Consider the following 15,751-nt stretch of genomic DNA (forward strand, 5'->3'; position numbering starts at 1 on the left):
AGGTGGGAAGCTTCTGCCGGGTCCGTCAGTGGGGTCTCACGGAGTTCTGCAAGACCAGAGGAGTCTGTGCTGGAGAGGGAAGTCGAGCAGAGGCCCTTGTGCCCTGCCCCCCCCACCCCGCCCTGCTCTGCCCGCTCCGCCTCTGCCCTCCACCTCTGGTCCAGCAGAGATCCAGAGGGCCAGGGTCCCAGGCCGCACACGGACATGTGTTCGGCCAGAAGAGATGAGGACTTCCCGGGTGGCCTGGGAGAACCAGAGGGGACAGCTGCTGAACAGAGGGACAGTCCTTCTCTGGGCTTGGAATCTATGCATTCTCACTGTCCCTGCCTGAGAGGGACCACGTCTGAGCTCTCTGGCAGGGCTGTCCTAGGGCTCAGGGACCCGAGTCTGTAAGACACCAGCTCAAGGCTGGACATCACGCTCACCTGGGGAGGGGCAGCCCCCTGACTGGTCACCACAGCCCCTCCCACGTCCCCCCCACCGGCCCCTCAGAAGCCTGAGGTCCCTGGTCAGGCAGGATTCCCACCCTCCTGGGGACAGACTTTGCTGGCACTGGCCCGGTACTTTGGGACCCCCTGGGACCCACGTGTCTTTATTTTCAGGACAACAGAGGCGTTGTAAAGCTGGGCCCGTCCCCCGCCCCTCACCCCTGGGCACAGGTGACTGACACCCCCCTTCTTGCCCAGCAAAGCACTTTGTTTCTTCTCGGCTCTAATTCATCCCAGATCAGATTCCTCCCGGCTCCCTAACTAACGGCAATGGCACATGGTACTGAATGCCCCGGTTCTGTCTTAGGGGAGCACACAGGGAGACACACGTTAGGTCGCAAGCCCCCACCCCCACCGCCTGCAGTTGCAGCTCAAGGGGAACACAGCTTCAGAGCAGCCCCCCGCCCCCGCGGGAGGAAAGCACATTGGCACCCCCCTCTTTGGGAAGGATCTCGACCACCTGGGGCCTGGAGGGGCCATCACTGTGGCCTCCCACTGCACCAGGACCAGACAGGTGTCCCCACTTGGCTCCCGAGGGTGTCCCGCGGGAGACCGAATCCATCCCGTCCATCAGCCAGACCCCGACTCCCTCTCACGCTGCAGTCCTTCCCTCAGTGCTCCCCTCCAAGGCTGGGTCACACAGCGCTTTCTGGAAGCCTGTCTTTGACCTGTGGGGGGACAACCAGACTGCTCGGGCCCCTCACTGCTCCTTCCATCCTCACCAGAGCCCCTCCGTCCATCCATCTGTCCGTCCGTCCCCTCTGTCCGCAGCAGCCCCTCCCCCTGACCTCCTGGCAGTGCACTGCCTGCACCTGCTTCCTCTCAGACAGAACCCACTGGAGCCGGGGGCCGGGGCGGCAGGGGCTTCTGTCCCCCAGGCCAGGTCTATCTGCGCCTCCCCTGGTGCATCTCCCGCTGGGGCTCCCTTGCACCAGACCCCACCCTCTCCTGGCCCCCACTGCCGGACTCTGGGTTCCACAGTGAGTTAGTTGCATCCGTGGCTTGTCTCGGGGCTCGACGGGGAGCCCCAGGACCCTGGGCTCGCACACCCCAAACATGGAACGATTGAGAGGTAGCTGCGTCCCACCCCGAGCTCCCAGAGGAGGAGGGTGCCCCAGAGCCTCCCAACGCTGCTGATACCCCCCACCGCGGCCGCGCCCGGTAACGCCCTTTCTCTTCTGTTCCGCAGACGGTCCAGCCTGGTCATCACCACCAAGATCTTCTGGGGAGGAAAGTAGGTGCAGTGGCAGGCGATGCTCCGGGCTGGGGTCAGGATTCGGGGGGCTCCTGGGGGCGAGTGTGCAGCCGCCTCCCCCGGCTGGTGTCCGTTCCTATTGAGCCCACCTTCCAGAAAAGCAGCTTTGGCTGAGTTGCCTTTTACCCGGACCTTGTTTGTTATTTTTACTTTTGTGGATTTGCTATTTTTTCTGATGACAAAGGTAACATCCTAAAAATTCTGGAAAACACAGGAAATTCACGACCTGTCTAAACTCTTCCACCCTCCCTGACCACAGACCACCCCTGCCCGTCTCCGGGGGCTGGCCCCACATTCTCTCTAGGGCTGGACAAAATCGGCTTCATAGGAATTCTAAATGGGCTGGATTCTTAATTAAAAAACAAAAAAAAAAATCCAAGGGAAACAGAAGGACGAATTGAATCACCTCCTCCTCCCCCCGCGGCGACCCTGTGCCCCGACAGCCAGGCAGCCCCGGCCCTTCTCCCAGCCCGCGCAAGCACATCCTTTGGCTTATCCCCCAAGTGGAATCAGACTGCACGTGGCATGCACTGACCTACTTTTTTTTGCCTAACATTGCATCATAAACATTTTCCCCAAAACCGCTTGCAACATCACACACGCTGTTGTCCTGTTTTTCAGAGCAGAGACCGAGAGAGGCCTTTCCAGGAAGCACATCATAGAAGGTGAGGGGGGTGGCGCTCTGGCCCCCCATGGCTCCCCCACACCCCCGGCATCCTCCTGCAGGTGCACGAGTGAAGAAAGCCAGGTGTCCCCACCCCACCACCAATGCACCCCGTGCTTGGGGGCCGACCCTCTCCTTCTACCCAGGTGCCGCAGCACGAGAGCAGGATCCCAGGCGCCCTCAGATGGGCAGTGATGTCTTGGAGAAGACAAGACAGGCCTGGGTTGCAAGCAGGGCTGGGCCCTGTGCTGACTGGGGATCCTGAGCAGGGGACCTCGCTTCCCCAAGCCCCTGTGGCAACATCTGTAGAATGGGTGTGGGGAGAGAGCCCACCTCTGGGGTTTTGGAGAATTGGGAGGAACCCAGGAGGGGCATGTCCAACAGAGCCCGGCGCTCTGAACACAGGACTGTTGAGAGAGAGTAGAGATGGGGGGACCCGGCATGCTGTGTGGCTTATCCTGTGATTATACTGTCTTCGTGCTTTTCCCATCTGTGCTCATGTTCATCGACGTAATACACTCCCTCCTCTAAAAATCAAATGATAAGGGACGCCTGAGGGGCTCAGTCGGTTGGGCGTCTGCCTTTGGCTCAGGTCACCATCCCAGGATCCTAGGATCGAGTCCCACATCCGGCTCCCTGCTCAGCAGGGAGCTTGCTTCTCCCTCTGCCCCTCCCCCTGCTCATGCTCTCTCTGCTTTCTCTCTCTCAAATAAATAAGTTCTTTTTTAAAAAAAATTCAATGATAAGGAGGCTGTGCTCCCCACCCCCAGCCCCAGGCCATGACTCTGCAGCCCTGTTTTGTCCTGTTGCTAAGGGCTCACTGGTGCGGGGACACAGGCGCAGCTTCCCCTCCAGGTGGGATGACCCAGCTCTCCCTGTCACCCCATGGGCCACCTAGGGGCCTGGAAGGCCACACCTTCATTCAGTCACAGAGCATTTGGCTGACAGACCCAACCACCACCAGCTTTGGGGCCCCCTTTAGTCCTGGCTTTTTTTCCACTCAGGTGGGACACATCAGGTGCCCGCACGTGTCCCCACAGTCCGACAGCTCCCGGCGCCATGGGCCTCGTCTCCCTCCTCCTGCTGACGGTCCCCTCTGTCCCCTCCCCCAGGTCTGAAGGCCTCCCTGGAGCGGCTGCAGTTGGAGTACGTGGACGTGGTGTTTGCCAACCGCCCAGACCCCAACACGCCCATGGAAGGTAGGTTCTCTCCAAGGGCTGCTACCGCCGGGCCCTGCGGGGCACCCGGGCTGCTGGTCACAGGCAGCTGGTAGGGGCAGGCGGGGGCGGGGTGAGCTCAGCTGAGGTGGTGGGGGTGCCGAGGAGGGCCCTCACTGGCCAGAGGTGCGCCCTGGTGCCTCCAGGCTCACGCCCGCCCCGTCCTGGCTTTGGGTCCTGGCTTTGGGTCCGCGCCTGCTCCCCGTGCCCCGCCTGGGTTTGGGACTGTGTGCAATGTTCTCCCCTCAGCTGTTCGTATTCTGCAGCTAATCGAAGTCACGAGATGATGGCTCTTTGCAACTGCTGTGTTCCTTTCAGTCACATTCCCTTCCTGCGGGGTCTTTCGCTCTGGGGAATAAATTGTTACTTAGAGGAGGAAAAAAAATGTGCCGCGCTTGGAAAAGCAGTTTGGATTTCTTTGGCCTTTATTTCTTCCCACTCCTGCCATCTCCGCAGCCCCCCCAGATCCCCCCCGCACCCCCCACCCCACTTCCTGCTTCAGACTCATTTGTGCTTTGCTGCTTCAGGGATTTGGAAAATTAGGTTGTGTTCAAGTTCTCTTTCCTTCATCTGTGTCTCTATATATACCGCGCACGCGCGCGTGTATATATGTGTGTGCGCCGTGCGTGGGTTGGTTTGGTTTGGTGTGTGGGCTTTGGTTTTGGGGGGGTTGTTCTGTTTTGTTTTGTTTTTGACGAAACAAGTACTCCGCGAGGGAGACTTGTGCTTCCCTCCCCTGCCCTCTGTCATACCGCGTCTCTCCGTGTTCCCACAGCTATAAACTCTGGTCTCTCTAAATCTTTCTTTATCACCAGGGGACCCATTTAGTTCCTCCAAGTCAAGGACATTCATCATAGAAGGTACACAGTGCCCTTAGCCTGACTATTGACTCCGTGTCCGACCTGCATTTTATGAGATGGTGGTTTTATTTACGCCACTCTCTTGCCCCCCAAGACAAACTTCTCCATAAAATGCATAAAGGAAAAATAAGTGCCCTACGAGAACATCTTGCAAGTGAAGGAAAAGCAAAGCGGCGTGGAGCCCCTGCCCCCGCCCCTGCCCCTGCCTGGCCCGCCTGTCATTTCATTCCTCCCCTGCCCCCCCACCCCCATGCATGACCCGTGCCCACCCGCCCCACCCCCGCCTTGCACTGCCGTGATCCTCGGGGTGGGGGGCGGGGGCGGCTGTCTGTCTGCCAGGGCTCCTCTTGATTTGGGGATGCTGTGATCGGCGCCTGAAACCTTGACCCTGGATGGTCTGGGAGAGGGTTGGAGAGACCAGGGGCCCACAGGAGCAAACATCGGGGGCCACGGACCATGTGGCTTCCAACAAGTCTTAACGTCATGGAGCACATTTGCTAAGCTCCAGCCTCAAGCAGAAGCAAAGCCCACCCGGAGCAGGCTGTCCCGTCACAGCGTGCCGTCTCCACCGTGAGCGTTGTGGCCGCACGTGAGCCACCGGCCGCTCCCCCCACCCTCGCCGTGCAGCCCGAGCCCTCCATCAAAACAGACTCATTTCTCTCCTTGAACCATACCTCTGCGAGCTGCCAAAACTCCGAGACCTGGAGCAGCCCCTGGCCGTGTCCGGCCTCTGCCCGCCCCAAAGCTAAGGGCCTGCCCAGGACCCCACACCAAGGGCAGGCCATGGTCTCCCCAGGAGCCAGGCTTCGGCCTGCAGTGGACGGGCTCCTGCCTGCCAACTGGCACTGCCACCTGACCCCTCCCATGTATTATTTGTGACGAGACAGTAGGTACTATGGGTTCTGACAGCAGCCGGATGGACGCGGTCCCGCTTCTGTTCAACGGCATTAAATATTGAGGGGAAGACTGTTGTCCCTAGTTCTCCCTGTTCCCGGGGCCGCCGACATGGGCGCCGCGGCAGCTCAGAGTGCCGTGCTTCTGGGTGTGGGCTGCACCCCCGCCGGCCGCTGCCCCGGGACCCCTTCTCTCTCAGGCCAGCCGCCAGCTCTCGCAGGCTCCTGCCCTGGTAGCCGGTCCCCCCAGGCCCTCGGGGTACTCCTATCTCTGCACGGAAGGGGCGGTGCAGGAGAGAGCCATGCTCCCGGGACGGAGAGGCAGCCGGGCTAGTGGACAGGGGAGTCCCCCACTTGCCTCTCAGGCATGTAGGCCCAAGCCTTGGCTGGAGAGATCCATGTGATGCTGGTTGGTCACCAGGGTCCCCTCAGGGTCTTCCTAAAGAGCGTGACAAGGACAGCCAGCCCGGAGCCTGGGATGTAGGCGGATCCCTTCCTGGGGCCCCCAAGCCTTCTGACGGGGCGGGTCTCCTTCGCACTGGGTGGTGTTGGCATTCAAGCCCCCACAGCCTGTTGGCGGTCCCCGGGGGTGAGGGCGGGTATCCAGGCTTCCCTGCCAGCCCTCCCCTCCTGAGGAGGGGCAGAGAGGAGCCCAGTCCCTGATCTTGGAAGCAAGGAGAGGGCAGGACTGGCCTGTAGGCCTGGAAGCTGACGTGTGACTTTTCGGGGGTCCTGGGTGAACCCCTGACACCAGCATCCCAGAAGCCCCGGCTATCTTAACTCTCTACTGAACGAGGGGCCCTCGGCCAAAGGGGCGCCCAAGGACCCAGGATGGGTGGGAAGTGACACCCCAAAACAGGGGCAGCTCTCAGCAGGAGAAAGGGCCGGTGCCACTCGGTGGGGGAGCCTTGGGGACAAAGCCCGCCTTCTCCTTCTCTCCTTGGGCTCTCCCACGCCCTGCTGTCTCGGGGACCCCAGCCCCCACCTCCATCTCAGCAGCAGATGAGGAGCCGGCCTCCTGGGGAGAGATTGGACTTCCAGGGGTCAAGGTTGCTGCTTCGTTTCTGGACACACTTGTTCTTCAGCCCTACTTCCCGCCCTGCCCTTGGCCGTGGGACTTGCAAGCACTGTATGGGTCAGTGAGGGATCTGATGACTCGCCCTTCCCCTGCAAAGCTGCGAGACAGTTCGAAGTTTTTCAGCTGGAGGCCAAGTCTGTTTTAAAAACCACAGCGTCCCCGTGGACGGAAACCGCCTGGCGTGGGAGTGGTGGGAAGGCTGTCACCGGCAGATTTTTATTTCTCAAAAACTTTTCTGAGTACTGGGAAGAATCGATCGTGTCGCGGGGATGAGGCTCCCTTGCCTGACACCGGGCGGGTCTGAGAACCGGGGTGGATACAAACAGGGCTTTCCGTGCCTACTTCCGGCTCTGGGGGACACGAGGGGAGCTCACCTCCACAGCCCCCATCCTCTGGGAGCATCCAGGGCCCCGCCCTGCCCTTGGTCATGACAGAGGCCGCGGTGACCTCTCCATTCATTCTCAGATCCCAGTGCGAATCTGGCGTAGCCTGAATCAGAAGACTTCCTGATGCCTTTTTGCGGGTCTGTTTTGTCCCCAAACGAGAGAACCCGCCCTCCTCATTCGACAGTCCAAACCCACATTCTCTGATCTCACCTTTCCCTGGTCACTCCAGTGTGCCGCAGAGACGCCCCAAGTCCGTCTAGAACCCGCTCTTCAAAGATCCTTTACAAAGACTTGTAACTGTTTGGGGAAATTGTTTCCGAGACCAGCTTCTTGGATTGTAGTTCGCTTTTCTTCCCGGGGTCCCTGAATGGCCCCGCCACACCCGACTTTGGAGCCAGGAAGTACACTGCTTGCAAGACACCTTTGCAGCTCCCCCCTCTTCCCGGCGCCCCCAACTGTATTTGCAGAATGTCCCCAGGCTGCGCCCCACGCTCCTGGCCACCTCACCCCCAACCCGCAGTTTCCCCTTCTCTCCCCACAGAGACCGTGCGCGCCATGACCCATGTCATTAACCAGGGGATGGCCATGTACTGGGGCACGTCGCGCTGGAGCTCCATGGAGATCATGGTACGGTGGCGACCTCTCCGCGTGTGTGGATCCGTGGGACGTGGGCTCCCGGCCCCCTTCTAGGGATGGAGGGCAGATCCAGGGCCACTGGTCCCGATGGCACGGATAACCGGCTCCTAACCGGTTTAACCGGATAACCGGGTTTGGTGACGTGTGGCCACTACCTACGCAGGCAGGGCTCTTGAGTCCCAGCACTGTGTGGCCTTGGGCAGATGGCTTGACCTCTCTGAGTGTGGTTTCCTCACCTGTAGAACAAGACCACTAGGATGACCTAGCTCCCCGCCCCCAGAAGGCTGTTCTGAGAGAACAGGTGTGACCCTCTCCGCAGACGAGCTGGGGCTCAGCCACCGGCCCTGAGCTTCCACAATGCTCCCGCTGCCGTTAGATTTGAGGGCTCGTGTGGACTAACTCCCATTTAATCCTCACAGCACCCTACAAAGTCAATGTTGCTGTCATCCTGTTTTTCCAATGCGGGTGTTGAGGCACAGAGAGGTTAAGTAGTACACTCAAGGTCACTCAGCACGTGCTGAGGTCAGTCTCCAAACTGCAGCTCCGTGGGCCTGGGCTGCCTAGGAATGTGAGCCAGTGCTGGGAGCCCAGCTTCCATCTCCTATTCCCCGATGTTTCCCCTCGCCCACACTTTCAGGAAAGCCTCCCCTCCCCAGTCCCCTTCCCTCCAGGGAGCCAGCAGAGACAGAGGCCGGCGGATGTTTCTTGGTCTTTCTGGGTATCCCAGAAGGGTCAGTGGGATGTCCCCCACCCTCAGAGGCAGGGAGCTGGGGGCCCAGGGAGTAGAGCAGCGGTCTGGGGACCGGGTCTTGCCAGGACTGTCTCCAAGCTGATCTTCCACCCCTGCTTCCAGACCCCTCCCAGCCTCCACCCTTCCCATGCTGCTCCTCCCAGAATTCCCCACATCCTGGGGTCCTTCGGAGGGGGTCTCTCCTCTGGTGAGTCCCAGCTTTCTGCTTCATCAAAAATATTAAGCAGAATTTCCAAGTTAACACAATTCTAGATGCCGGCGATTTTCATCTGCCTTTGGCACTGGCAGCATTCTGAGGCTGCCTGGAGCCGGCACGGAGCTCACCGCGCTGTCGGTGTCTTATCCCCATCTTACAGAGGCAGTAGCTGCACCTCAGACCAAAGGGGAAAGGGCGTCTCCCGCTGGCAGGCAGGGCTTCCCCGTAGTCTGTCTGGAGACCTCACCCCTGGCTCACGCCCATCTGGTGGGAGTCCGGAGTCCGGGCCTTGAGCTCCAAGTCCCAGAAATGGGCCAATGCCGGCCTCTCTCCCCTCCTGGCGTAGCATTTCCCGCCACGGCCACCGTCATCCCAGGGCTGGGGCTCTGGAGTCATGACCCTGATAAAAACAGGAACCGCAGAGCAGGCAGGCACTGTCCTGAAGGCTGTGAACTACGTCAGCGACAGATGGGGAAACTGAGGCAGAGAGGGGTGAGCTCCTTGTCCAAGGCCACCCAGCCAATAAGCGCCAGAACCCGAGTCTCTCTATTGAGTTGTGCATTCCCCCCATGCCTTCAGCTGTGGGGTTCACCCCCTTTCCCAGCAGAGGGGGAGGGGGGACAGGCTAACAGTTTCCCAGGAAAGCCGTGAATCTCCCCAGAGAGGAGGGCGGGGGAGAGCCCGTGGGCCAGCTGTTTCCTGCGGAGGCTTCTGTGTCTCCCGCGCCTGCTTCTCCGGGCAGCCCCCAGCCCTGCTGATGGACGGGGACCCTCCGTGGTCCTGTTTGCACCCCTAGGAGGCCTACTCCGTGGCCCGGCAGTTCAACCTGATCCCGCCCATCTGCGAGCAGGCAGAGTACCACATGTTCCAGCGCGAGAAGGTGGAGGTGCAGCTGCCCGAGCTCTTCCACAAGATAGGTGGGCTCCCCCGCCACCCCCCTCCGCCTCTTCCCCGTTGCCTCGCCCCACCCCGGCCCCACCCCAGCCCCTCTTCCCCCTCGCCCTCCCCAGCGCACCCCTCCTCCTCTCTCCCTTGCTCCGTCCACTCCCCCCCGCCCCCTGCATCAGAACCCTGGGCCTGACCTCTCCTGGCTTTCCTCTCCCAGGAGTGGGCGCCATGACCTGGTCCCCTCTGGCCTGCGGCATCGTTTCCGGAAAGTACGACAGCGGCATCCCCCCCTACTCAAGAGCCTCCTTGAAGGTGAAGGAGCGGCCAGGCTGGGGGGAGGGGACGGGCAGGCAACAGGCATTCGGGGTGGACGGGACACTGCGGGGGCAGAGCAGGGCAGGGGAACCAGAGCTCGCCGCTAGAAAGGCTGCTGCCGTCACAGGATTGCCCCAGCTGAGAAAGTGCTTCCACTCCCTCGCCAGCCCCGCCATGCCCCACCCTGAAGGCCTGAACCAGGTCCACGAGGGCTGTTTGGGTGGCCCCTGCGGCAACAGATACCCCCTGCGTATTCTGGGGCCCGGGCGGGCCTGCAGAGCTGCTTCCTTCGCTCCCCGGAGGTGATCTGTAACCAGTCCCCCCCACCCACACAGACACATCTCTGCAGTGGGAACGCAGGAGGGTCTCCAAAATGCAGGGTTTGGGGGAGGAGGAACAGGCAGAGAAAGGCCTACCCAGGTCAGGGCAGATCCAGCCCCAAAGCTCCCCTGCCTTGGGTTTGAGGATGGCCTGTCCACCCCACTCCCACCCAGTCCACAGCAGAGTCAGCGAGTCCCCTGGAAGGCACTGCAATGCCAGGGTTGGGGGCAGCTGAGACCACAGAGCTCTGGTCTCGAGGCCAGAGGCCAAAGCACTCCTTCCCAGATTGCCAGGCTCCTCGTCCTGGCTCAGGGGCCTGGCCTCAGCAACCCTGCAGGCTCTGGGCTTCCCCTTCAACGGGCCGCGTCCTTCCAACTGCCCAGCTCTGTTCTACAGGGGGCACGGCTGGTCTGGGGGTGCGGATGCTGCCGTGGCACGGAGCGTCAGCTGTCTGCAAACACAGGTCCAGGTGACCTGCCCTGACCTGTCTGCTCTCCACACCCCACCACCAGGGCTACCAGTGGCTGAAGGACAAGATCCTGAGTGAGGAGGGCCGGCGCCAGCAGGCCAAGCTGAAGGAGCTGCAGGCCATCGCCGAGCGCCTGGGCTGCACCCTCCCCCAGCTAGCCATAGGTACGAGGACTTGGGGGGTAGGGTTGACTCTTGTCCCCGGAGCCATGTCAGGAGTCCCTGAGGACCAGGGCTGCTCCCTCCTTTAGCCAGCCAGAGGTAATAGGGCTCCAACTTTCATGGGGAGAGAAGCATGGGGGTCATCCCTGAGCTCGGGGGCCACCTCTCTCCCTGGAAGCAGTTGGTGCCAGGGCTCTCCCAGAAGCCTGTGCAGCCCCGTCCCAACATGCTGGACCCTCCTGGACACCCTCAGCGCCGCGACCAAGAGGCCGGGTCTCTGTGGCCCCATCAGGGACAAGGCAGAAGGAGGGGCCCCTGCACTGGCTTTGTGTCCCTCACCTCTGGTCTTCCTGCCCCAGCCTGGTGCCTGAGGAACGAGGGGGTCAGCTCCGTGCTCCTGGGTGCTTCCAGCGCAGACCAGCTCATGGAGAACATTGGAGCCATACAGGTGAGTTGGGAAGGGGGCTGCTGGGCATGTCCCCCCCCAGGCCCTGGGGCCGAACTCAGGGTCACAGTCAGTCCTTGGTCCTGCCCGTGTTTGTTGGGCACCTCCCATGGGCCAGTTTTGCTGTGAGCATCCCGGCTACCGCAGAGCTCCCTTAGAAGCCAGCTCTGGAAGAGCAGCTCTGGAAGAGAAGCCAGCTCTGGAACAGCAGGCAGGGGGCACGGAGCGCAGGACGGGGGGACATGAGACTCTGATAGGCTGTAGAGCAAGGGCAGGGCTAGGGTTAGAGTTGGGGGGCGCAGGGGGGCCGTGGTGCCGTGCGCCCAGGCTGAAGGGGGCTGTGAGGTAGGCTTGCTGAGAAAGTGACGTGGGAGCAAAGGCTCCGACATTGCGGAGTGGGACCGGCAAACACCTGGAGGAACAGAAGAGGCGGAGCGGGGCACCGGTGGGCGGGACCTGGAGCAGAGGGGCGGGGCCTGGAGCAGATGGGGCGGGACAGAGCCCAGGCGCTCTAGGGACTTGGGTGGTTGGTTGTTGAGTGAGACAAGAGCAGAGGAGGGACCCAATGCCCACCTACATTTTAATTATTTTTTAAAGAATTTATTTATTTAGTTAGTTATTAAAAATTTTATTTATTGGGGCACCTGGGTGGCTCAGTGGGTTAAGCCTCTGCCTTCGGCTCAGGTCATGATCCCAGGTTCCTGGGATGGAGCCCCTCATCGGGTTCTCTGTTCGGTGGGGAGCCTGCTTCCCCCACTCTCTGCCTGCCTCTCTGCCTGCTTGTGATCTCTGTCTGTCAAATAAATAAATAAAATCTTTTTTTTTAAGATTTTATTTATTTATTTGACAGAGAGAGAGACCACAAGTAGGCAGAGAGGCAGACAGGGGGTGGGGGGAAGCAGGCTCCCTGGTGAGCAGAGAGCCCGATGCGGGGCTCAATCCCAGCACCCTGGGATCATGACCTGAGCCAAAGGCAGAGACTCAACCCACTGAGCCACCCAAGCACCCCCACACCTACATTTTAAAAGGATCCCTCTCTTCCTTGCTGTTGAGTGAAGGAAAGGCTTTAAGGAGCAGGAGGGGGCGCAGGGAGATCCTCAGGGAAGTGACCCGCGCGGGGAGGTTTGGATCCTGGATGTTCAGGAAGGTGAGGCCAACAGGACAGAGGCACAGTCAGAGGCAGCCTGTGGGGTTCACCTGGACGGGCGGCCTTGCTGTTGGTTGAAGTAGGGAAGACTAGGAAAAGTAGTTTGGGGGTGCAGAAGTTAGGTGTCTGGCCCTGGAATCTGTATTTTGGGCCTTCTAGATGGTTCTAGAGCATTCTGGAGCTTGAGGCGCAGAGATAAACCCCAGAGGGTGTTCCTCTCTGCCCCAGACCTTCTAGAACACGGAAGCAGCATAGTCCACCTCTGCTTCTGCAAGAAGCACGATGTGGTGAGGCAGGACAGGCTGACGGGGGCCAGAAGACTGTCCCCCAGGCTCCCCCGCAGGTCAGGCCTGTCCTGTTGGTGGGTTCTGATTAGCCGTCGCCCTCGCACACAGGTCCTTCCGAAACTGTCGTCTTCCATTATCCACGAGATTGATAGTATTTTGGGCAATAAACCCTACAGCAAAAAAGACTACCGATCCTAAGAAGCCCCCGGCCGCTTGCCTGGACACTTTCGTTCCCCTCCTAGTCTCTCTTGTTCGCTCGCTTAAGCTGTTTTGAAGCCAAGTCCAGGGTGTGGTTTGCCTCAAAAAGAAAACATCACGGCGAGATGTCCTTGGGGAAAAGATCTCAAAAGTTGCTGCAAGACACCATCCGCTGCTTCGCAGACCGAATTCAGATCCGTACAGGGAGAACGCACTGATGGGGCGGGGTGCTGGAGCGCTCCGGCCCGAGCCCGCCTGCAGCCTCTGCTCACCCCCCAGGAAGAAATCACCGCCGCTGCTCCCAGCTTCAGCCCTTCCCAGAGACACCTCTAGTCCAGGCCAGGCCGAGACCCGGCTGGGTCCTGGGGGCAGCAGGACTGGTCTCTCCTCTCCTGAGAGCCCCCAGCTGGTGCCAGGGGTGGGAAAGGGGAAAGCAGGTCTGGCTCTTCCCACAGCCCCTCCGCTGGAGCACCGGACGTAAGGCGGGGCCTCCCCTGTGGGTGTCTCCCTCACCTCCCTCTTGTTAAGGGCTCCCGGCGTTTTACGATAGGCCTGACCCCAGATTCCTTCTGCAGCCTCTTGAGCACCACGACCTGCCCCCCACAGGTCTCTCAGGGGCTTTCCGAGCTGTCCCTTGACCCCCAGCCCCCCCCCTTGCTGACAGGGGCCGAGATCCAGGGGGACCCACTATCAAGTGGGGCCCACGGGAATTTCGGGCGTCTAACGGAGCTCATGGCTCTGCCAGCTTCCTCCGCCCACAGGCCATGAACCCTGTGCCCAGAGCAGCCCTGAGCACTGGGGAGGGGCACGACAAGCATGCTCCAGCCCAGGTCCCTCCAGGCCCACAGCTGCCCTCCTGGCCAGGTTCTCTGTCCCACTGCCCCTCAGTCCTGGCCGCAGAAGGCCCTGAGGTCGCGGGTACATAGCTGGACTGTGGCTGCCGACCACATTCAAAGGGGCGCACCTTCGCTCTACCTGGGGGTGGGCTTCGGGTCTGCACAGAGACCACACTCGGGCCCGTTCAGGGAGGGCAGGTCCCTGGGGGTTCCTGTGCAACATGCCCCGGAGCTGGGGGACCTAAACGTCTAGCAGGAGCTTGCACAGTGTAGAAGACCCCAGGATTCTCTCCCCTGAGCTGTGCCTTCCTCAAGGCCTCCGATCCGGTTGGGGTGAGGCACCCTGTGGGAGGGGGCTAAGTCTGGGTGCCCCCAACCTCCACACACCCCCCTGTGAAGAGGTCAGGACCGCTGGAGTCAGTGGTTCCCTGCTGCGCAACCCCCACCGCCCCAGCTTAGAACAGACCGATGACAGGGAGTTGGGGAAGGACGGACAGAACTGACAGCCACAGGCTGGAAAGGTGGCGGACCGGAGGGGCCGGCGGCCAGGAGCCCCAGTGCCCACAGACCCAAGCTATGGGCCTCTGCTGGCTATGTGGGGGGCTGGGGCTAGGATCCCACGCCGCCATAGGAAGCCCGTGTGCCTCCAGTCTGGGTGGCTCCCCACCCTGCCACCCCCCACACCCTCACCCACCCAGGCCTACTTCGCCCTTAGACGGGCCGCTGTCGGAGGAGTTCCTCCCTGCCATTCCCAGGGGGCCTGCTGGCCCGTCCTGGCTGGGCTGAGGCCTCGAAGCGCCACAGGCGCAAGCAGGGAGCCGGGGAGGGACACAACTTCCATTCCTGACATTTGTGCTGACCCTGGAGTCTAGAACCCTCCCCCCTCCTCCGGGACCAGGCCCCTGGGGGTTCACCTCCACCAGATCTACAGGCTGCACACGGTGGGTGTGGGGAGGGAGCGAGCCTGACCCCGCAGGGCCCCCCCAGCTCCGGCCTGTGGCCAGAGGGACCAGGTCGCCCACCCCTCATTGGGGGAGTGGTTGGGCCCCTTCACATGGCTGCCCGCAGCCTGCCCCCTGGGGATGGACGGACCATGGTTGCAGTGGGGCCCGAGGGAGGGGCCACCGCCCCCCCTCACCGGAGCCACACCTGGGAAGGCCACATGTCTGCCAGAGGGTGGCCTTCAGGGTTTAGCAGGGCTAAGGCTGAAATGCCCATTGCCAGGACCCAAGCAGCTTCCTGGCCCCGGGGGCGCAGTCCACAACCCCGTTCTGAGGGGTCCTCTCTTTTCCATGGTCACTGGCAGGGAGGACAGGGCTCTGCTTCCTGGGAGAGGGTCCCCGACTTAGAAGGGGGCTGGTGTGGGGGAGGGGGGGGGGGTCCCAAGGGCAGCTAGATTCTGGAGACAGGAGGCCAGGCAGAGGCAGGCCCTGGAGTGGCCCAGGCCCTACCAGGAGGGGCAGCCCCTCAGGAGCCCCAGCTGACCCCCAACCAGCCTCTGGCCCTCCCCGGGGGGCAGACCCCCCGGGGAGGGCCCCACACAGGACAGGACAGAGGCCCAGGCTGAGGGCAGGGCTGGGCTCAGTCCCCCTTGCTGACACGCGGGAGCCCCCATTGTTTCTCATCCCAAACCCCCGAGCCCCGCAGAACCCCGAGGTCCCGAGGAATGACGGGGCGGACTCCGGGGCGGACTCCGTCTCTGTCCTCTTCTCCTCGCGTAAATAATGCGCTTTTCTCCTCGCCCCTTTTTTTTAATGACCGCGGCTCCTCAGCCAACCGCACTCCCAGCTGTAGGCGGAGACCGCCTCACGCCTCCCGCTTCCAGACACAGCTGAGATCCAGCCACTGTATTTATGGAATGACAAATAAAACCCCAGCCTGTCGGGGGTCTGCGGCGTTCTGCTCCTCTCGTTTCCTGGGGCCCGGCTGTGGGCAGCGGGGAGGCGGGGGGAGAGCTTGGGGTGGGGGGGTGCTGCCGCCTGCAGGGCCCAGTATCCTGACCCTGGGGCAAAGGGTCCAGTTGGGGAAAGGGCCCCAGGGGAGAGGCTGAGACTGGGGACTCTGAGGCCACCCATAGCCTCACAGGGGTGCCCCCCCCACCCACCACACACACATTCTCTGTTGCTGGGAGGCGGCCGTGCTCTCCAGGTGCAGGGAGATCAGGAGCCGGGGGGCCCACAGGGCCCACTGGGGGCTCAGGGTTTCTCGGGTACCGTGTTGTGTTTGCATCTGGGGGTCCGGGCAGGAAAGACAGGCACCA

At 61.7% G+C, this 15,751-nt stretch overlaps 1 protein-coding gene across 8 annotated transcripts in view; it reads left to right on the forward strand.

Annotated features, from left to right (window-relative positions):
* The window catches only part of KCNAB2 (potassium voltage-gated channel subfamily A regulatory beta subunit 2), an 81,577-nt gene extending 66,408 nt beyond the window's left edge, over positions 1-15,169 (forward strand). For 5 of the 8 annotated variants that reach the window (XM_059137157.1, XM_059137160.1, XM_059137158.1 and 2 more), the window contains 10 exons: positions 1,678-1,722; positions 2,365-2,408; positions 3,520-3,606; positions 4,440-4,484; positions 7,383-7,468; positions 9,221-9,341; positions 9,530-9,624; positions 10,461-10,581; positions 10,938-11,026; positions 12,566-15,169. In XM_059137157.1, coding sequence (XP_058993140.1) covers positions 1,678-1,722; positions 2,365-2,408; positions 3,520-3,606; positions 4,440-4,484; positions 7,383-7,468; positions 9,221-9,341; positions 9,530-9,624; positions 10,461-10,581; positions 10,938-11,026; positions 12,566-12,655 — 823 coding nt within the window. In that variant the 3' untranslated portion in view covers positions 12,656-15,169. The remainder of the gene's footprint in view (positions 1-1,677; positions 1,723-2,364; positions 2,409-3,519; positions 3,607-4,439; positions 4,485-7,382; positions 7,469-9,220; positions 9,342-9,529; positions 9,625-10,460; positions 10,582-10,937; positions 11,027-12,565) is intronic. The other 3 variants (XM_059137162.1, XM_059137164.1, XM_059137163.1) reach the window with 2 other exon arrangements.
* The last annotated feature ends 582 nt before the right edge of the window (positions 15,170-15,751 follow it).

The sequence above is a fragment of the Mustela lutreola genome, chromosome 10 (assembly GCF_030435805.1).
Source record: "Mustela lutreola isolate mMusLut2 chromosome 10, mMusLut2.pri, whole genome shotgun sequence".
Lineage (NCBI taxonomy): Eukaryota > Metazoa > Chordata > Mammalia > Carnivora > Mustelidae > Mustela > Mustela lutreola.